Source organism: Periplaneta americana, chromosome 4, assembly GCF_040183065.1.
Source record: "Periplaneta americana isolate PAMFEO1 chromosome 4, P.americana_PAMFEO1_priV1, whole genome shotgun sequence".
In the NCBI taxonomy this organism is placed as follows: Eukaryota; Metazoa; Arthropoda; class Insecta; order Blattodea; family Blattidae; genus Periplaneta; species Periplaneta americana.
In genome coordinates, this window is record NC_091120.1 from 124386834 (window position 1) to 124410586 (window position 23753).

Sequence of the window (23753 nt, forward strand, 5' to 3'; positions counted from 1 at the left end):
AATAAGTGGGACAACATATTAAATAAGAATGTAGGATTTTCATTGTTGGAAAAAGTATCAAGAGTGATATCGGGGGAAAGTGTAAATGTTCCAGTAAGTATTGATGTTTCTATTGTACCTAATTTAAAATTTGCGCCTCTCACATCAGTTTCGGTTGAAAGAAGTTTTTCTGCTTTCAAAATGATTCTCAGTGACAAAAGGCAAAGGTTAACTGTGGAGAATTTAGACAAAATTCTGGTGGTGTACTGTGCAGATAATTATAATAAAGTCTGAGCATGGAACTGAATTTCAATAACTTAAAATGAGTAATCTTGATATCAATAATCATTATTTCATTAGTTTCAATATATTAAATTTGTGCAGCTCTGTTTATAAATATAGCATTATTTTTTAATGTTTAAACATACTTTTTTGTGCGTATTTTAGTGTATAACTAAAAATTTCAGTGAAAGAAATAAGTATGATACCTTGATGTGCCTAAAATGCCTATTTTCATTAAAATAGAGCCTAATTTTACAAATTTTGAGCTTATTTTAGGCGCCTAAAACTGCAATTTTTAGTGCCTAAAAATCCGATGTCTAGTGATGAGGCATCAGATATTGAATAAAAAAACTATTATGTTGTGAAAGTGTTTTTAACTTAAAGAAAAGGTGAAAACTATTGAATAACTATTGATTTTATGCATCCAAGAAAACAATAGAGACATAAAATAATTTTGTCCCATTTTGAGTCGATTCTGGTCCACTGTGCTGTGGGATGAGTGGGAAAGTTACTTTATGGACGCGCCTCGTACATATTCCACTAATCAGACTTCAGATGCATGCAAACAATTGGTCGTCCTCTGACATATCGTCAAGTAAGATGCACTGCTGATTTTATCATTATTATTTTGTAGCAAGGCTTCCATGATTTCACAGTGTAAAAAACAGTGGTCATCTGGAATAGTAATGAATAATACTGTGCGTAGGTATCTGAATTTTCGCACATTAAACAGAAAAGTGCAAGTAGCTGCAGCTGAATACGACTTTTCTGCAATCTATAGGGTCTGTTTAAATCATCGACACAAAAGTTTTCGTAACATCGAGTGACACGCACTTTATAACCCTCTTTAAATATTGAAAACTAAAATATATTAGCTTAAATTGCATCCCTCCGAGTTATCACAAATATGTACATTCTATATAAACCAATTCAAAATTACATGTATTCCTAATAAAACCTACCATTTGTTCTAACATTCCCAGCCATTGTTATTTCTTTATTCACGAATATGACCACGTACCACACACCACTGTCTCAAGCGCACGGCCTAGGACTAACTGGTGCGCTATCGCCTGGTTACAATAGCTCTCTTCCAAGGATGTAGCCACAGTTGTTAAAACATGTTATCGATAATGCATCATGAGTTTAGTGCTCACCAACATGCCTACTATGAGTATACACTGTCAAAAGTATTGTAAAAAAAAGTTCATTTTTTCAATTTTGTTCCATTTTTTACTCAGTCTGGCCCACTGTGCACAGCTAGCAAACCATATGTTGCGCGAAGCGACTGAGTGTACGTGATAGAGTGAAGTCCTGGCATGGCGCATGAGATAGCGTAACTTCCCGAGTGCTCTCAGTAGCTTCGTTGCATATTGGTTGAAGATGGACGTTCCAATTCCAGCTCCCGCCGCGTGAAGTGCGGTCAGTAATAAAGTTTTTGAATGCACAGGGCATAGCGCCGATTGATTGTCAGCTGTGCCAGGTCTATGGAACTAACGTCATGAGGAAGCAGATGGTGCGTTGCTCCACAAGGTCGTCTGTGTTGATGGTTGGCCTCCCACTGCGCTCCTCGTCATGCACATTTTGGCGTCCTGCTGAAAATTGTCTACAGCAGCAACGCACTATCTGCAATGACTTCAGCCAAGTATCCATGCTACTCTATTATGTACCTGCATAATTATTATAGCCTAGTTATTGTAAACAGTGTAGTATTTATTACTTTAAAATAAATAAAACTGGACCTTATTGCTCACTGACATTATATAACACAAGTAATAATGAGTGTTTAAATAAAATGTTGATTCATGTCAAATTTAACAAGTGTCCCTTTTTTTTTTTTTTTTTTTTTTTCGAAATCTGGTCACCCTACTTTTACGCCTAAAATCTTGGTTGTATTATCAGTCGAAATAAATTCATTAGGCGACGATGAGTGACAGACCAATAATGATTACTGGCATCCCCGCTATTGGGAGAGGGGAAAGAGAGTGTTGGGAAGTCTTTAAGATAAGATGTCTTCGGAGGTTTGTTCTATAAGGTTTATATGTATCATTACTCGGATAGCCATAAAATAATCTCATATAAAATTAAGTTCATCGATTGCTACACAGTATACCAATTGGGCCTTAAGGTAATGTAATTTCATAAGGTGTATATTATGTTTAAATGTATGCATTTGCTATTTTTGATACCTACAGTCCGTGCGGTAAGGGAAAATGTCCGACGCTTAACACGTGTGCTCAGGACAGCGTTGCGACTCCGTCTACGTCACTCTCACTTAGCGAAGTGTCCCTATGTAGTACCAGTACGGTAGTACTTGTAAAAGAACAACTATGTCCGTTTCCATGACAACCGAGGAAAAAATGAAGAACAGATACTGTATTGGTTCTAAGAATAAGTTAGTACCGGACTTTCATTCGATGTTGTTTGCCTTGAAGCAGAGAGAGAGAGAGAGAGAGAGAGAGGGTGGAAGGCACGCTAGGAGTTTTCAGACACTTTCTTTCCCCGTACGAAATGTAATAATAGTAGCAAAGCTCTTTCCTAATGTGTCAATGTTTACTGGGGGTGTATATGTGTTTGCTTTTCGAACGTCAAAAACATTTTTTCGGTCATATTTTTATACGCCTAGAAAATCCAAACCCAAGCAATTATTATTTTAAACCTCTCTTTAACGTCGGAGATTTTTTAGAGAACATATAATGATCAAATAGTAATAAAAGAGGAATGGTAAACTAAGATGGCGTTGGAAAGCGAAGTACTCCAAGAAACCCTGTTTCACAGTTACGTCAACCAGAATAAGTCTCACAGACTCTTCCCTGGATTGAATCGAACCCATGCCCAATTTGGTGAGGAGTAATTATTCACTGACTGAACTCGGATCTCTAGCTTGGAAATTCGAGGGAATCTTTCGACTATGTTAAAAGATGCATAATAGGAAACGTCCATATCCTATATTCTAAAATGTAATGTTTTCATAACTGTAACAGGGTGAAAGATTTTCACTGCTGCTGCTAGCGCCGTCCAAACGCAACGCGGTCCAGCAACTGATTCGTGACCTAGCTCACGTCTCGCTATACAACTTGGTGTCTTCTCTTCAACCCACTGAGATCCACGTCGCTGTACCGCGCTTCAGTATTGACTACAACACCGATCTCACCAACAGGCTTGCCGAGGTGAGTGGAAACAGACTCATTCACTCTTGCAAATTGACGGCTAAGAACGTAACAAAAACAATTTACTTCAAACTTCGACTTCCACATGACATATCACTTATACAGTACAACTCCAATTCTGTATAAAATCCTTCACAGAAAGAGTCCACCTCGTTTGGTTCAATAAGATCGCAGTGATGCAGGCGCACTAGGAAAAGACTCATAATCGCAATAGTACCACAAATAAGTACGCAGTGTTATAATGAGCCGTTCAGAGCAGAAGTGATGTAAGTCAATTTTGACTTACACTACTTTTTCTCTGAACGGCTCATATAAACTAGGCTAATGATTCGGTCGTTATTATACAAATTTAAATGACATGAATATATATTTTGCCTGTAAATGTATATACGAAAAACAGAGAGATTGAGAGAGAAAAAAAAACAAAGAGAAAGTAGGAATTGTATTTTGTATATTATTTATTTGAGCCGTTCAGAGCAAAAGTGGTGTAAGTCAAAATTGACTTACACCACTTCTGCTCTGAACGGCTCATATAATGTAACATTTGTTATGATACTAAATTTAATACTAAATCTTCACATATCAAATATACAGCTTTTTTTTTTTTCCATTTATGAGCTCTAATATTTTTAGGACTATAAGAATTTCTAACAAACTTATAATTTGAATAATTTCAAGGAAAAATTGTTCCGGAGCCGGGTATCGATCCCGGGACCCTTCGCTTAGCGCGCGAACGCTCTACCGACTGACTACCCCAGGAACTATACACGACACCGTCACAATTTTTCCTTTTTATATCCACAAACTCAAATGAGCTGACAAGACGCCAGAACTCAACTATGAGTGCACACAATACTGTGTGACTTAATTTGTGGCTTTCTGTTAACGTACCTCCAGTAACGAATGTATTATACAAATCTGGCTTTCAGGCAGTAGGTAAAACTTATAGTTTTATTGTGTTCTTAAAGATAAATAAATAGTATTTTGCAAACAGATCTGATAAGAGTTGCACCTGCAGCATAATGACTGGTGGATTTTACATAAGGTTTCTTTATTCAGAAGTAGGCCTTCGACTTCATATGCAAGCAATTTATTCCAGTTTGTCTTTAAAGTTTTAGTGGAAATTTTAGCCCAGTAGGCAGCGACGTTATAAATCGCGTGGGAGCACTCTAATATTATAATTACTTTCGATACGTTTTAAGACTTATTGGTACAATTAAACGTACACTCATAAATAAAGTCGACAGACAAACTGTGCTCAGATTTTACAAGACACTGGCAAATTCCAACATTGTCATATGGTTCAGAAACGTGGATTCTGACTAGAGCCCAACAGAGAAGAATTGAGGCCGCTGAGATGAGACTCTAGCAGGCTTTAGACTACAGGAACATAAAAGAAATGAAGATATACGTCAAGAACTGAATATCGAGAGTATAACAACTATAATTGAAAAATATAGAAATAATTGGTACGATCATATAATAAGAATGCTCAACGATAGGATACCTTTTAGAACAGGCCTGCACAAGGTTTGCGCTCTCCAAGCCGGCTCACAGCTCATGAGCAGAATGCAGATATTAGCTGCGCTCTGTATAAGGGTGAACTGGAAGAAGGGGTGGATCTCGTACAAAATATACACAAAAGGAAGTACTATTACGAGTGCTTATGAAATGAATTCCCGTTCAGTGTTTGCAGAACTATCTTGGACTAATATTAATTAATAAAGAAATATTTATTTTACAGAAGTAATAGAAATTCTATAGCTACTTAAATGTACAATATCATTTTGTTATATTTTTATTTATCAGTATATCAAAATGAGGTTTTATGCTGTTGGCAGCTGAAAGGAAGAGTAGCCTACTGATCATAATGAAACATCAGTTACAAATGTTCGATGTCTGCCTTTATTAAAGTTTATTATAGAAAACACTTGCTCACAAATATAATTTTCATTTTCACAGCCAGCCTGTGTCTTCGTGGATATTATTGCTAATGTTTAGTCTTGTAAAACTCAACCAGGCTAGTAGTATTATTCAAACGATCTTTAGTCCTTAGGTCACATTGAAGATCAATAAGTTCGAGCTGTAAATCGTTAAATGTTAAATGTTATGTTCCGTCTTTTAGATTCCTCCATACTGTACTGTAGCAGTAGGTAAGCAACGTGAAACAGTTACTGAGAATAAGCCTACACACTGCACTCCACTAGATAACTGAGTGGTCGTTTCCCTCTCCTCTACCTATAGCAAGTCTATGTCATTCTGACGTATCTTCCTCTCCCTTTCGGCGAGCGGTAAACACTACTCTCCCGCTCCGAAGGAGAGCGCGCGCTCATCGAGCGCTGTTTGTGCAGGCCTGTTTTGGAACATGGTGTTACAAACCTACACAAGAAGACGAGTGGGAAGACCAAACAGATGTTGGAGAGACCAGTTTGACTGATAAAATTCTGGAGGCGGAACAGGCCATTGGCCTAAACCTTGAAGTTATTGATGATGATGATGATGATGATGATGATGTTTAAAGTTTTCTTCATTTTCAGTTCGACAAATAACTTGCAATTTTTTTTGCATGTTTAAAGAGGTCCGCTTGACAGACATCTCTTACCGCCTGTGATGTGTTCGGTGCCAGTGCCTGGACTGGACTGAACTGAACTGGCATTATCTTGTTTACTAACAATAAGCCACGGTACGCTTACAACAATTCACAGAATTGGAGTCGCACTCTACTATATACTACGTCTTTGCATGTGGCACCCATCTACCATCCTCAAAATGTTTTAATGTCCTAACATAAACATGGACGATATGAAAAAGATAATGATTATCACCAAGACAAGGATGATGAGATGATGATTATGGTGACGATATTTTATGATGACTAAGAGTTCTGCGTTTGGTTACTTTGAATGCAAGTTAGGTGTACGTCGATCACAGTGGTATAGCTTCGCTTGGTACGGACAGCAAGTTGGAGTCAACAGTTCACGCTACTGCCTTTCCCCGCATGCCCCAATACTTTGTGTTTGCATCTATTTATTCGTGTACCTATGTATGTAGTACTCGTGTACAAAATAATATTTGGACTTAATAACAATAAAAAAGTATTCATTTAAAGACAGTTTATATGAAATAAAATACAAATTTTTACCACAGTTAGACAGAAGGCCTTATGGCCTTAACTCTGCCAGCGAAAATAAAACATTATTATTATTATTATTATTATTATTATTATTATTATTATTATTATTATTATTATTATTTATTTTCAGGCACTACCACATTTTGCCTACACATGTAATGAGAAAATCATTCGAGCTTAGCTAAAGATACATTTACTGAAATATATTAAACAATATTAAAAATCAATGCAATGCAAACACACTCTCTCAGAGATGCTCTGTGCTCTCCATTGAAGTTATGTAGTGACAATATCTTGAGATGCACAACAAATGTAACAATATTAATCTAAAAAGCACATTCGAATTTCTTCCTACAACTGCTTTTGTTAACATTATGTATTAGTCGTAAAGGTAAAAAGGTAAAGGTATCCCCGTAACATGCCATGAAGGCACTTGGGGGGCATGGAGGTAGAGCCCCATGCTTTCCATGACCTCGGCACTAGAATGAGGTGGTGTGGTCGGCACCACGCTCTGACCGCCTTTTACCCCCGGGAAAGACCCGGTACTCAATTTTATAGAAGGCTGAGTGAAAGTGACATAAAAGAAATCTAAGTTTTAAAAAAATTTGAACTCAATAAACAATTCAGGCACCATAAAAAAAATTTAGTCACCATGGCTACATGCTGCCCGAAACTTGTCTATCCCTGATGTTTACAATAAATAAAACGCATTAAGATACTTTAGATTTAATTAATGGTTCGAATTAACAAATGAAAAAAACATAAATGTTAGCACAAACTTAAAATAAAACAAATCATGAGTGTGGGTTTACAAGTCTCTACACAATACAGTGAATGACTGTACAAATTGTAAGTATTTCAAATGAAAAATTACTCCTTCTTTCTCAAAATATATATGTTCTTTCCTAACGAAGTGCTTGCTACAAAATTCTTCTATTAGAGCACTGATCTCGAACCGCCCAGTTCTGTTTTGTTTCCGCATGTTTACTGAACAGCAGACCTGAACTGTGTAGTAGAAGCGGATGTCGCCGATCTATACTCCATACATACCTAATACACCATTGGGAGTCGCTTGGAGACTCTAGGTAACCAAATGCTGGACTCTAATGATGACAATGACGATGATGGAATGAAGATGAAGATGACAATAGAGATTATTATTATTATTATTATTATTATTATTATTATTATTATTATTATTATTATTACGATGTGATATACGAATTTTGAACCATTTCATGTACACAAGTTATCTTATTTAATTTACTGTATTTAATGATTATTTTAAAACATTTTAAAATGGTAAATCCTTTGAAATGTAAACATATTTTAAACTCAGAAGCATATACAGTATAATTTAATACAGAGTGGTCCATCCTTTCACTCGTCTCCTCATCAATCAATCCAAACACGCACTACATCCATCCATCCAAATATCCTTCCAATGCAGAGTAAGTACCTAAATAGATTGAAAATAAAAATCAACTAATTTTCTTCCAGCTCGGGATACAAGACGTGTTTTCCCAAAATGCAAATCTGTCTGGAATAGTACAAGGGGGAACCCCTGACTTGCATATTTCAAACATTCTTCACAAGGCCAAGATTGAAGTAAACGAGGAAGGCACTGTTGCTGCTGCAGCCACTGGTGAGTTGTGTAACAACACATACCAATCCTGAGATGTAGATGGCAAAATGTAATTTCATAACGAACGATTAAAAAAAAAAAAAGAAAGAGAGAGAGAAAGGAAATTTATTCGTATTTTTTTCTCAACAGGTTCTCTTGTGGTGCCTTTAATGGGTGCAGCTCTCCCAAAATTGATCTTCAACCATCCATTTCTCTTCTTCCTCAGAAACACTGAAACAGGTGATGTCTTATTTGCCGGACGTTTAAATGAACCTGAAGCTGCTAAAGCTCCAGCTATTGGATCACAATTGTCTGAAGCTCAGCTTTCTGAACTAAGTCAAGGTATCTTTACTCCAAAACCTACTGGATCACCAATTGGCAGTACATTGAACCCTGGAATAAATTTTGGACCTGTCTCAACCACTGGGAGTGGCATATACAATCCTGCTTCTTCTGGTAGTAACATAAACTATCCTCTGTCTTCCACTAATTCTTCAAGACTTCCCCCTAGCCAAAATAATCCTTCGTTCAATACGTATAATTCTTCACCAAACAATCTGAATATTGGAAACAATGTCCCTTCCTTGCCACCTTTACAACAAACACATTTCTCAGTGCCATTCCAACAACGTTCAGCAGGCAATGCTGTGCAATATCAAACAAATGGAAACACTGGAAACTACCAACCTGGACAAGCTGTGCCTAAGGCTGTCACAGTCAGCTCGCAGTATGCACCTACTCCAACACAGTACAGTCGTGTGACATCAAGAAGTGGGAGCTACGCATTTGCCACGAACAGTGCACAATATCCATCATCTGCAAATGGAACACCTCAAGGCTCATCTGGTGGACAAAACACAAATGAGCGCTACAATGACAGGATCCATTTCTCATAAATTATTATGATTCACGCATTCATTAACATTAATTTTACCCATTTTAAGAACATCACACTTCATCACTATATGCACCAAAATGTGATACAAAAAGAAATGGATCACAATTGCATCCAATGTAACTTTCAAAGTAGACATAATTCTTAAATGAAAAAAGATCTATCAGTGTTACATTGATTGTATTCTTTATTGCATGACTTTCAGACATGTGTGAATAATTAAAAGTTTAAGTCAGATAATGATATTTTCTTTTAAATTATTATGTTAGAGAGAACAGATTCCACACATTAGGTATTAACTTCTAATGCAGTTGAAACTCAGTGTTGCCATCGAAATAAAGGAGCACAAATGTACTAGAACTTCAGTAAAAGCTATGCTGACAACTTTTATCGTCTATACATTCATGAGATGAACATAATGTAATCCTAGTATAAATTACGCTCTGAAAACATTGCATCCAGTAGTACAGAATGAATGCATCCTAAATAATAGAAATATGACAAGGCAGACAAGAATGTCGTAATTCTTGCAGCTATTGCTATGATTGGACATCTTCACAGAAGAAAGATAGTACATACAGAAACCATATTTACTTTCTAGTTAATTTTTCTCGTAGCTTTATCCATTTTCCAATCAACAATAACCTTATTTTGGTATTTACATTTGAAGGAGGAGGGACCCAAAGATATACATTGCAGCCTGAGGCTTATTATGCTTACCACTCCCGTTCTGTGAACTATTTTGTCGCCGAACGTCCGTGCTCTTGTACATATATAACATGCTGCACCGTGAACTTAACCTGAGCTAAGGTAATAATGACATTTTGAATTAGTGATGACAAAATGAGTCCAAGGTCCAACGCCGAAAGTTACCCAGTAATTCTGCTTCAATTGATTGAGGGAAAACCCCCGGAAAAACCCCAACCAGATAACTTTTCTCAACCAGGATTTGAACCCAGGCCCGCTCGTTTCACAGTCAGACATACTGTTACTTCACAGTGGTGGACAACTACAGGTAACATTCAAGAAATCTGCAGCCTGCCACTACTAATATGATACAATAAAAAAAATAAAATACACATCATATTACAAGAGAGAAACCCAGTAGCAGCTTGCCCATAAGGGCTGCAGTCCTCCCTGAAATTTTAAAGGGAAACTAAATACCGTATCTGAATAATTTTTAAGGATTTGTGTACATTCTTCTTTAAAGATCGGCCTGTATGACTAAATTCTTATATTTGCGTTCAGCTATAGCTGTTATGTAGATAGTTGCGTTCATCTATATTCCATAACTATCAATCTTTATATGGTTTGGGCTGGGAAAAATAGCGCATAGCATCTGGACAGCAAGCTAACAGAACAAAGAGTAGGGAAGAAAGCTTATGAAACAACAAGCAAGAGTCTACACTCATAGCAGCCTGCTGAGTTGGCTAGTGCAGACGGAGTGGCCGTAATGAGTGGGGAAAAGGAAGATGTGGAGACAAATATTAAACAATTACACAAATATGCACATTTTGTGCAAAGCTATGCACATCAGCTAAATCTAGTTCAGTTCTTCACCACTATGTATGCATTTTTCTGTTGCCCTTACCATTAGCTGTGTTAGACAATGTTTTTAAACGAATACCTGAAGGATCTAACACAAAATGGAATTTTAATAGCCAATTAGTTAATACAGTTTCTGAAAATAAAGATATCTTGACCTAATAGAATGCTTTGAAAAGCTTCAAACTGACAGAAATCATTCTACTGTGCAAGCAGCTGCAGGGAGTCTCGGTACTTGAACGACTAAGACTTCAACTTTTGGATACAATTTTTCATCGGATCATGTCTCATATGAGCATTTAATATAACCAGCTGCAGCACTGTAATGCCAACTCCATTAGTATCTATAAACCAGTAAATGTATGTCTTGAGACAATCATGAAAGAAACAAACTTCATGTTACTCATCAAAGAGAAACTCTTTCAGTCAAGAAAAGGAAGATAAACTCGCAATACTCGTATCATGTCTCTGTAAAAGAGGTGTGTGATACCATTTCTTATCAGGTATAAGAAGAATGAGATTTGCTTTCAATAAACATCTGTCAGCAGAAAAATTGTCTCCATTTTCAAAGATAATTTATAGATTGAATACAGTTTTCTTTACCAGAATTTGATAAAACTTTCGAAGCTTTCTCCTTCTTGCATAAAGAACGTCTGAAAACTAATCTACAGTATCTGTTTTGTACAAGAGCCAAGAATTCCGTAATATCTCACGGCTTATGAATGTGTAAAAAATCATGCTGGATGCAGAAATGGGCAATTCCTGTACAGTACTTAAGTGTTCACTCCCCTCAAAATAATAAAATAACTACTCCCAAGAGTACTGCTGAGTCTGGAAGGTGCTTCTCTATGCTGAAAAGAGTGAAGACTTTTTTAAGAGGTACAATGGCACAAAACGAGTTGGGTGCTTTGGCAATGCTAAGCATAGAAAAAGTCATTATTGACAAAACTGTTAATTTCAATGATAAAGTGATCAATAAATTTTCCAATAGCAAAAAAGACTAGACTTCGTGTTCAAATAAACTTATGAATGAAGCACTGATATATTTTTTATTTTATTAAGAAAACAATGTGCTACTGCATATTTTCATTAGTATTTTTCATTGAAATTTTAATGTGTACTATGTACAGTGTTTCATGTCCCACGCCGTGGCGTCACAGTCTAAGGCATCTCGCCTAGGACCCACATTACGGAATGCGCGTTGGTTCGAGTCCTCCTGGGGGAAGAAATTTTCTCATGAAATTTCGGCCAGTGTATGGGACCAGTGCCCACCCAGCTTCGAGATGCACTTGGGGAGCTATGATAGGTAGCGAAAATCCAGTTTCGTAAACCAGCTGTAAAGGCTGGGGGATCATCGTGCTAACCACACGATAGCTCCATTCTGGTTGGATGATCGTCCACCTCTGCTTCGGCATATGGACGTGAGGCCAGCAGCCGGCTGGTCGGTTTTGGCCCTTCATGGGCTGTAGCACCATGGATTTACTTTTTTGCAGTGTTTCGTAACTTCAATCATAATTAAACATACAATAATATCAACAGCAGCAGCAGCACCAAAAAGGATTTGACCAATGATTAGTTATGGCTGCAGCTTAAATACAAATAAAAAATTTCCACAGTTGTACATGATAATGTTATATGTAGAAATTCTAGTGCAGCCCTACCACAGTGGAAATGTCAGTGGTGTGAAAATTGGAATCATTCTGAAGACCAACTGTTTGTATACATTTTAGTCTGATTAGAGTAATGTGTTAGCAAGAGGAGTGTGTTAGCCTACTAGTCAGCGATGTATGCAATGGTGGAAGAAATTAACTGACCACCCTACCCCATTAGCTCCTGGCTCAGTTGCCTCATGAGTGATGCCTTATTGATGTCACTTATGAGGTTCCAAGACTCCAACCAGTCTTTTGACAGTTGACTGAACAGGTTTGGTTCCATTGTTCGACACAACTTCGCTTGCCAACTCGTTTACTAGACACAAATTGCCAGACATCACAATTGCTCGACAACAAAATTTCCCGACAACACTTTAAGCCCAACAATAACGAAGTTCAGATGCGTAAGTAACCGACATTAATTAATTAAAATAATTATGATTACTATTATTAAAATGTTAAAACAAAGTTACAACTAACAATACACAGAAAGAATGTAAAAGTACAGTTGAATGTTGTGAGCCATTCCTCGCAAAAAATCCAATATAGTTCTATTGCTTCTGTCATTGTAGATGTTAAGAATTCTCTTTTCATGATCGACATATTGCTTTTTCGGTGGCATAGCAGGCATTCAGCAGATAATGTCCTCAGTTCTCCTTTTCACCTGAATTTGTTCTTTTTTTAATTTCATTTACCATTGTGTTGGACAATCGAGCCGCTCCTGACTGAACAACAATAGTCATAAATTTATTAATACGAATGTCACGAATTGAACAATTGGAATGTTGGTAGTCACTACCAGAGCAACTGGGAAGTTGATAGTCACAGAATGAACAATAATAATTTTGATATTCCCAACAAACAATTCATAGTCATATTTGAACTGCCACCAGAATCTTTATGCCTGCTACTGAAGTGTTACAAGTTGATTACGGGGTCATATGGTAAAAATGATCTTCCCTATGATTCAATTATGAATTGAAAATTCAAAGCACTGACCATATAATTATGTATACATTTATCTTATGTACCATTCCTGAATCTATCAATTTTTAAAATGGATTATTTGCCTTGAATATTTTTAATCTCAACTATCTATTTCATTATCTAAAAAATAATTTTCAGTGGTCACAAAATAAATTTGCACTATATACAAGTACATTAATACTCACACATGACGTAGCATTACCATGTATTATTTGACAAATTAATACTTTCATTGCAGCATTTTACTTCCCTTTATTACAGCAATGTAAAGTGAGTGACTATACATGCAATTTTAATTATACAACATTAATTACCAGACTACAGTAATTTAATGAATTCTTTATTAATCAAAGAAAGTTCCTACAATTATTTTTTTTTATTTTCTCGATGCTCTCAACCCATGCATACAATTTACATTTGTATTTCAACGAGTTAAACATTTTGATTTTTTTCTACAGCACTGAAGTGTGTAGTCATCTAAATTTCCTCAAAAGCTTCTTTCTCTGTGTTTTAAATTTTCATCTGGAAGGTTTATGGTCACTCTAGAGAACTATTAATGTTATGGGCATTAGATGCAAAATATTGCTCTGTAATCCATTTTCAGCAGTAAAAGAGTTACACAATATTATTTTAATGAATTATTCAGGTATAGTAACATATATCACAGTACCTTGTTCCTCTTAGAACATGAATAATGTTTATGGAGCAGTATGTGCCATTATGAATAATACTTCGAGTTCCATTTTTGGAATAGTAAATAGCTGAAATAGGTTGCCATATTTAAATGTATTACTATGACAATAAATGTCCGGTGAAAATAAGTATGTATAATTCAATTCTTAAGAATTTAGAACTTTAATATTAGCCAATAATTATTATTTAAATAAAAATATACGGTACTTTACATAAACAGTCAAAATATCTCTACAAGCAATGCCAATCTTCAATAAGAAATCCTTAGAATATAGAGTTGAGGACTGGCGTAATATTTGGATAAACTTGGCAATAGTCCTGTAATCAATATACAAACGTAGTGAAATTTGTAATCGTGTGAACTGTTTGAGCTTTCGTAAATGTGTAATTTCTTAAATTTATTTATGTATAAGAAATAAGAAATGATCATAATATGAAGTTAGCTGTTAGCAATTAAAAATCAAGACTACTTGAGAAAATCACTGATGACAAAGCTAAAAAAAAAAAAAAAAAAAACAATCTTGTGCATAAAGAACAGGAAAAAAGGAGTGGTACTCTTAAATTATGAATTAAGTATATTTTTAATTCAATCTTGCGATATTTTCAAAGGATTTTTTTTTTGAAGGAGAGGGGGTATATCCAATTCTTCAAATTTCTATATTAAACTTTCATAGGTAGGTAGCAACCCAACGATGAGTTATGTAAGTCCCAACAAAGACAAGAATTTCATAGCCCTATTAACGAAATCCTAATTATTTGCACATATGTGACAGAATCAGAAAGTAATCTGAAATATACGATTCTAGAGTACTGTTGAACCATAATACAACATAAATAAATTAAACAGACCAATTCATTCACAGATTGTTGTAATATGTTGCGTTTAAATTTTAAAGTTCTGCGACTTGATGAAATATGTATGTTGAATAAGTAGGTCTACTTTAAGTTCACGTCGACCTGGTTGGCAAGTTGGTATAGCACTGGCCTTCTATGCCCAAGGTTGCGGGTTCGGTCCCGGGCCAGGTTGATGGCATTTAAGTGTGCTTAAATGCGACAGGCTCATGTCAGTAGATTTACTGGCATGTAAAAGAACTCCTGCGGGACAAAATTCCGGCACATCCGGCGACGCTGATATAACCTCTGCACTTGTGTGTGTTGTTAAATAAAACATAACATTTAACATTTTAAGTTCACATACAATTTCTTTTAGAAAATCAAGTCGCTAGGCCTAATACAAGTTCTGATAGACGAGCTGACGAAACCATTAACACTTTAATCTAATACAATCAAATTATTAACAAGCCCATTAGATTCTTTAATACTGCTATATGAACTGTGCAAACATGAAAATAACAAGTAGCCTTAAATTGAAGAAATAAAATTTCTTGCAAGTAAACAGTTGTGGCCTTAGCACAGAAAAACTAAAAATTAAAAGTAAGACAATAAGCAACTTCTCTGAGAATCAAGTCGAAAACATTCTAAATGCAAAGTACAATATTTAATACTTAATTAAAATGCACTTAGATTGACTACTACGTTATTAATTTTAAAGAAAATTGTATAATCAATACAGATAGGCAGATCAGAATTTTGTGCGTCAAATGAAATACTGGAATAGTAATGAAAAAGTTAAAGAAATTAAGTCAACTATTTACAACTGTTCTGATAAATTAGGAAAATTACGAACTATCACACTCTACAGTTTGTATAAATGAAAAAAAAAATATATATATATATATATATATATATATATATATATATATATATATATATATATATAATGTAATGACAAATGCACAATTGGCTTAATAGAAAGATTCATTCCTTCTTTCACACTGTTGAAGGGAATATGTAAACAAACTTACTTTCACAATGTCTAAGCAGTAGCTCCCAAACTTTGTGAAGGTGCGACCCACTTTTGGACGAGACTTCTGTTTGCAACCCACCACTACTGTACTGGTTCTTACCCCCTTTGCAAAATACAAGTCGCTATAAAATTGCAAACAACTATAAATTTACTCAAAATCAATGGACACCACCCAAAGTACGAAATTAAACAACAGATTTTTTAGTATTTTGCGGAAGGAATTCAAAACAATTGCAACATACTGAATCCGTTTTTAGATCTTCTTCTTCTTCTCCTCCTCTTCCTCCTCCTCCTTCTTCTTCTTCTTCTTCTCCTCCTCCTCCTCATGCTTCTTCTTCTTCCTCTTCAGTCCCTTCTGCTGCTAAGTGTCGGGTTCGCCTCTCTCCGTCCATTTCATCCATTTTTCCCGGTCTCTACACATTCATTTGCATTCAAGTGGCTTAAATTAAAAAAAAAAAAAAAAATAGAGGAAAACTCACTGAAATATATACTGATGGAATGTTGGAACTACACTTTTTTTCGCACAGCATACACCAATTTTGCATCAAAAGAATACCTCGAGCTTGCAAAAGAAACTTGATAACATTTGCAATCTCGTATTTATGCAAAATAAGGTTCTCATCTATGATACTATAAAAACAAAAGCGAGAAATCTCCTTGAGTATGAAATTGATATTACTGTGTGTATTGAATACTTAGTAATGACGAGAAGATACTTCCTGAAAAACAGGCACATTAATCGAATTAATTATTTTTTACTTTATAACTACTGTTTTCTTTTTTTTTTTTTTTTTTTTTTTACTTTTGTCTTAAATGTTATTTATTTTTATGTTTCTAAATACAAAATTAAGGTAGGTTAATAAGGCGATTTTTTGTTTATTTTGTAAATCATCCTGTGACCCCCTCAGCTCTTTACATGACTCTACTTTGGAAACCATTGGTCTGAGGGAATATAATAATTCTACTGATACAATACTAGATTACATCAGTAGATATACTTTACTCCCGATATTTCATTTATATCAGTATTACCTTTGTTGTGATACTGGTATTTATTAACTCTTTTTTATTTCAATTCGTTGCGAAAAAAAAGTAAAATTCAACTAGTAGATTGGCAAAAATAATTTTACTCCAACAAGATGATTCCTGTTTTCTGAACGACAACAAGCCCTCTTCATTCCATAATCAAAAGTTAATAACGACCATAACTGAAAATGAAATAGGCAAAATCAACTATAAAGTGAGAATGTGAGCCGTCACATGCGAATTTTAATTTTCACCCAGTGAATTTCTTGTGATTTTCATCATATCCCATTTCATTAGTCAAATCTGGCAGTACTTTAAAAGAAATCGATCTAAGTTTTGAACTGCAATACATGTTTAAAGCACTTCAAAACATTTGTGCAAGCAACACAAATTCCTGAAAATAGTCAAATGCTTCTAATAACCTTCAAGGAATGATAAAGATTTCAAATTTTTAGAGCACTTTCGATTTTGATACTGATATCAATGATTCAATATTGATATTGGTACTGAGCCTATTCTTCTGATACAGGATTCAATTCGGAACCAATATCTTTGTTCATATAGTATTGTAACATATGTAATATTCGTAGATGAAGACTGTTTCCTTTCAGCTGTAATTAGCAGAAATGGTAGATTTTAGCAACTTAAAATAAAAAATTTAGCACTTTAAAAATCAAATTTAGCATTTTATAGAACTTTCAATGTTACAATTTAGCATTCTGTAGCATTTTGTGATGGAACATTTTTTTATGCAAAGTTCAGTGATAGATATTTAATATCATCAATATGTTAACAGGTGCATTTTCTAGATGTTCCAGTTAAAATTTCTTGAAAATAATAACTGAAGGAACTATAAAATTACAGTGAAATTGTGAACATTAAGAAACACGCAAATAAAATTACAGTGAAATTGTGAACATTAAGAAACACGCATATAAAATTACAGTGAAATTCTGAACATTAAGAAATATGCCAAAAGATATGGTGTGATTGTTACCAATCACAATCACCCACTACCACACACAATTTGTTTGTGAGGAAACACTACACCTAAAGAGATGGCATAGACAGCCAATATTCTACCATCAACACCAGACAGATTAGTTGAAAACTCGAGATAACAATATAGATAGCAACAAAACAAAGAAGATATCAGGTAGTTCACATTCCTATGCTATTCATATTGTAAAAGCTAACATGGAGGAGGTGATCAAATTAATTGAAAAAATTTATGAACCTGTATGTGGTGGAACCATTAGATAGATTCTAATTTTTTGTTTTACAAAAACACAATAAATCTCATAAAATGTAATTTCGCTCTTATATCGCAGAAACACGTACATTTCGTATTTTATACTGAATTTTGCTTTTTATCACGGATTAAAAATCTACAGTAATATACTTAATACAAACATAAAATTACAGGTACTTATTTTGACAGCATTTGGGCACATTTTCTATTTATCGTGATAGCAAAAATCTATCATCTCTAGTAATTAATCTGAGGGACTTCATATAAATTTACCAGTCATTAAATTTATCATAGAATTAAATATGCATAAGTGAATGATAGTGTAACTGTCTTTATGTTTAATGTATTAGTATTATTTTAACTTACTGATAGATGGCTGGTTAGCTAAAGTGAAAGATCCTGGATTCAATTCCAGGTGTTGCCGAAATTTTCCACTGCATAAACTTTAAGGACTGCTCCGAGGTCCACTCAGCTTCTGTCAAATTGAGTACTGGGTACTTTCTAGTGGTAAAGGGCGCTTGAAATTTAGTGCTAATTACACCATGTCATTCTAGTTAAAAGGTCATGGAAATATGGGACCTTTACCTTCATGTCCCCATATGTTTCGTATGTGTATAAATGAAATAACACAGACAACAGAATTCAGAATAGCTGTATGAATTAGAAAGACGAGAAGAGAAGGAATATAATTTTCTTAATAAATACTGGCCCATTGCCACTTGGTAGAGTGACATCCTACAAAACAAATCAACTCAACCACTGTAAAATTAGTATTGAGTCTTCTCTCCTAGAAGTAGAAGACAAGCAGGATGTGTTTATAATCACATTATATCCTTCTAATGCCCAGATTCAAAAAACTTAGGAGTTCTACATCACTGCCTGTTGTGCATCTCTATGACATGTACACGGACACATTTGCTACAGAAAAGATTCACACAAATTGTGGTGTGTTTTGATATTATACAAAAAGGTCTATATTATATAAGTTATTTTTATTACCTATTTCATTATTGGTAGCAGTACTGTACACATTTCTACATGAAAACAGTTCCTAAAAGCAAAATTGTATTGGCATCTTGTAATGATATACTGACTAACAAGAGATATGAACATGATGTAGTGATATAACCTGTGTTTGTTGTATTTATACAAATATTGTACATTAATATTTCAATTCAATTTTCCAATTCCACATGCCTGCATGCATAACTATATTTATGATAGAAAAAAAGTTCCTTTGTGAGTAATTTGTAGATCATATTACGTAATTATGTTCAGAATATATATGTATTCATATTAAATAAATGTATTTAAAGTGGTGGTTCTTGTTGGTTTTATACAAATGATTGAAAATTTATATGTAAGGGTCTTCTTTGTAGTGTTAACAGAAACAAAAGAACTACTTTAAAACTAAATAAACATGGTCTTCAGCGGCTCAGTGGTCACCAATATCCTGCAAGAGAGCAATGCATAACTATGTCTGAGATTGGTTTTTCCGATTTCTCTTTATGTATAATCACTCAAGCTCTCAGGTTTGGCTTCCACTCACTCTACATTGCCTGCCAATAGCTCCTCAGTCAAAAGGAGCGCTCGGTTTCAACCTCTATCTGAAGCAGTTACTAGAATGTGAAGCATCCTTTTCCAGAAATTAACCACTCTTTCATCCAACTGCCAGGACTTTCCGTTTGTCATATTTTTATTAATACTGTCTCATGGACAAAGCAGGAAACACATTTATAGTGGAATTTTAATTACTATATATTTTTCTTTGTATTACAATATTAAAATAGTAGCAGAAAACGAAAATACCAAATGGAAAAATCTGTTGGAAATTGCACGTCTAATCCCAGACCTTCCTCGTAAATCTGTTGTTGCTATGTTCAGGCTACACACTGGCCATGACTGTTTAAGTAAACATCTCCATAGAATCGGTACACAGACTTCACCAAATCGTCTGGTATGCTGCCAGGAGAAGGAAATGGATATGGATCATCTGGCAAGCTGCACAGCCCTTCAAATAGCTCAAGACATCACATCGAAATATTGGGAAGCACGAAGGAGAATGACTTCATTGTTAAATAAAGAGCATTAGATACACAACACATCACCTTTTTCTTTGTTTAAATAGAAACAGTCAAATGATTTAGAGTACAAATAATACATCTAAGTTATATTCAATTTAATCGACTTGAAAAACAGTTTACTTCAAAAACAAACTAAAATACAATATGATCATTCTAACTGAAAAAGCAAATGTAATTTCTGGTTATATTCTTAGCAAATTTATATAAAACTTAAGAAATTACATTGAATACGTGATAATTAAAAATATTTATTCGTAATTTAAAACTACTTTGTACAAAATATTCTTTGTAACTAATGTATGTTACTTGTTTCAGAAGTGATATAGAACAAATTTCTTCATTTACAGTTAAGACCATTAATGATAAAATATTTGAATGGATGAGTTAAAAACACTTACATTTCGCAATAATCTGTGTTGAAACATCTCACGTGAGTAGAAAGGAAGTTTCCATAATTTTTTTTTAAATTGGTCACAGAATCTTCAGAAATTGAGCTTTTTTTTTTTTTTTTTTTTTGAAGCAGGAATTACAATTTTTTCCAATCATATTTCATATTATATGCGACATACTGCTCGTTTTGGATTCTCCAGTTCAAGCTGTAGAGTTCAATGCTTTCATGAAGTAGAGAATATAGCTGGTGTATAATGAAGTGCACGCAAAAACATAAAGAAAATAGTTTCATTACATACCTTACTTAGCACATTCTCTGAATTTGGTGGTACAAGATACAATAATTCAATTCATAAGTGCAGAAATGCACTTAACATGGTCCAATGTGATGAAATATTTCACCTTCGACCACTGTGTCCTACAAGATGGACAGTCACACATTTCATTTCGTCTATTCTTTAAAATTACACAGAATTGGTGGAATTTTTTGCATCTGTTTCAGTGATTCAACAAAATCTTGATCTAATATTGCCGCATTTATAAAACTAATGCATTCCAATTATTCGTTCTTAACTTTCACTGTTCTTGTCAGTCGAACTATTTCACAGGACAGATTCTGTGCTACGCAAAAAAAAAGTGTTCCACCTATAACAGGCTCATAGAATGTAAAACCCTGCAATTCTGTAGAAAAGGTTTCCAAGCAAGCTAGTCTAAAGCAAGAGAATCCCCAAATAATTTGAGGATTTGCAAGACAATTCAGCAAAGCAGTTTGATTCAGTGGAGAAGAGGTACGAAAGTCTGTTCTTTGAAATGAAAGATGATATGATGATGATGATGATTATAATAATTATGATGATGATCGATCATCATCATCACAAACTATCATGGAGTGGAGCCATATGAACTGTTTCAACTTCAGTTATTCAGAGTCTCTTCAGAGGACACCTCTGATTTCTTCTTCTCTGTGGCCTGTATTTAAGAATTATCTATGGAATTTCCATTTCTGTCCATTCACCGTACATGTTGCATCTAATTAGTTCTGTATTTCACGAGGTGGGAACCAAAGTGTTCTTGTAATTTTTCTCGACAGCATTTCAAAGTTTGACGTTTAAGATAGGGCAGTACATTAATGTCAGGAAACTGAGTATTTTTTTGAAATGAAGAATACATATTGGAGTATTGAACATTTATTCATTTATCAGAATATAATACTTTGTATTACTCATTTTATGTACGATATAAACAAGTGTTCTGAGTAGACAGAACCTTTTGAGACCTACAATTTTTCAATGCATAAGAACTAAATGGTTCCTTAAGTCAAAATTGTTCTGTATCATTCAGTATCAACGTTTGGCATCCAACTTCATCATTGATTCAATATTTCTAACTTTTCCTTTGACCATCACTGCGGTATAGTGGTTAACATGTCTGACTATCAACACAGAGGTTCTGGGTTTGATTCCCGGCACTCCCAAGGTATTTTTCCGAAGGAGATCAGTCTAGAACGCAGTTCACTCAACTTTGTGAGGACAGCAGGTGCTTGAAAGATAAGTACGAAATCTGGTCTAGAAATATAAGATAAAGCCTGTTGATTCAATGCACTGACCACTGACTCATATTACAACCAGCAACCAGCTGAGCAGACCCTGTCTGTTCATAGATGTTGCATTACGGATTTACTGTATTGTATTTTATTTTATTTTATTTTATTTTATTTTAACCTTTTCTTTAAGCTCCTTCCTTATTCTTGATACTTGTGCATGAGGGAATTCGTTACTCAATTATCATCAAGTTGTTCTTCCGTCTCTATATAGAAAAAATTAAAGAGGTTGCTTTGTTCAAATTTCGACCATGAAACATGTTTATAGATAAAATTTACATTAATTAAATTGTTGTTGGGTACGATAAAAAATTCTTGTATTGTACATTCACACGGAGAAAAACCAGGGGGTGGAGGCTGAAAGCAGAAGGCCACACAAGTTACTGCTGTTTCCTTCGTTCCGCGCAGAGGTAAACACCACATAGTTGCCAGTTCTGTAACGACTTCGAGTGCATGTTGCTTGCATTATCTGTTTAATTTTCTTAGTGTACATCAAAAATGCATTGATTCCAAAACTTCAAAAATTACAAACTGTCTTAAGAAGCAGCAAAGATATCTATTCCTACAATCAAACAACAATTTTTATCTAAGCCTATGAATATATGGTGGAACAATAACTTAACTGTCCTTCGAAAACAGCAACAGGCCGCCAGTAGAAAATGGGTGCAAACAAGAAAAGTTGAACACAAAATAAAATATAATCTAGCTAAAGCTCAATTAAGAAAACAATTATCAGAAGCAAAACGAACTAGCTGGCAGCAATTTGTTGGTTCTTTAAATCTAAACACCCCATCTTCAACTGTTTGGAAAAGACTTAAGGCAATTGAAGGCAAAGGATATAAACCTATCACTCATCTTCGAGATAAAAATGGCACCATAATAGCGAACAACCAAAAAAAAGCCGAACTTCTGAATTCATATTATGTCCAAAAATCAAATAATGTTTCTACTTGGCCGAAATATCTGACAAAAGAAGAGCAGTATTTTACATGTAATTACGAACTTATTTTCCATCATAATGATATTGCTGACTCTCCAATCACTATTAATGAACTACAATTGGTCCTCTCAGACTTGCACAATTCTGCTATGGGTGAAGATGAAATCCACAATAATATGCTAATAAATACTTCACTTCGATTCAGAGAAAAGATCCTTAAATTATTTAATGACATTTGGAAAACAGGATTTTATCCTAAAAATTGGAAAAATGCAATAATAATCCCAATCCTGAAACCTTGTAAAGATAAATTGGACCCCAAAGCATATCGACCAATCTCAATAACTTCTTGTCTTTCGAAATTATTAGAACATATTATACAAAGAAGACTAACTTGGAGAATCGAAAACTTCAAACTACTTAGTCAATTTCAATTTGGTTTTAGACCAACCAACCAACCAACCAACCAAAGTATTATTATATATGACTCAAGATATATATTCTGCATTCATTATGGCAAAACTACTATAGCCGTTATGATAGACTTTGAAAGTGCTTTTGACACTGTTTCTCATAAATCCATACAATTGCAATGCATGAAAATTGGACTGAAAGGCAGAATACTGAAATTCTT

The 23753-nt window shown here is 34.6% G+C and overlaps 1 protein-coding gene across 1 annotated transcript in view; it reads left to right on the forward strand.

Annotated features, from left to right (window-relative positions):
* Positions 1 to 19425, forward strand: part of LOC138698177 (serine protease inhibitor 42Dd-like) — a 228915-nt gene extending 209490 nt beyond the window's left edge. The window contains exons 6-8 of the mRNA XM_069823922.1: positions 3246 to 3431; positions 8065 to 8209; positions 8339 to 19425. Of these exons, the coding sequence (XP_069680023.1) occupies positions 3246 to 3431; positions 8065 to 8209; positions 8339 to 9084 (1077 nt within the window). The 3' untranslated portion in view covers positions 9085 to 19425. The remainder of the gene's footprint in view (positions 1 to 3245; positions 3432 to 8064; positions 8210 to 8338) is intronic.
* The last annotated feature ends 4328 nt before the right edge of the window (positions 19426 to 23753 follow it).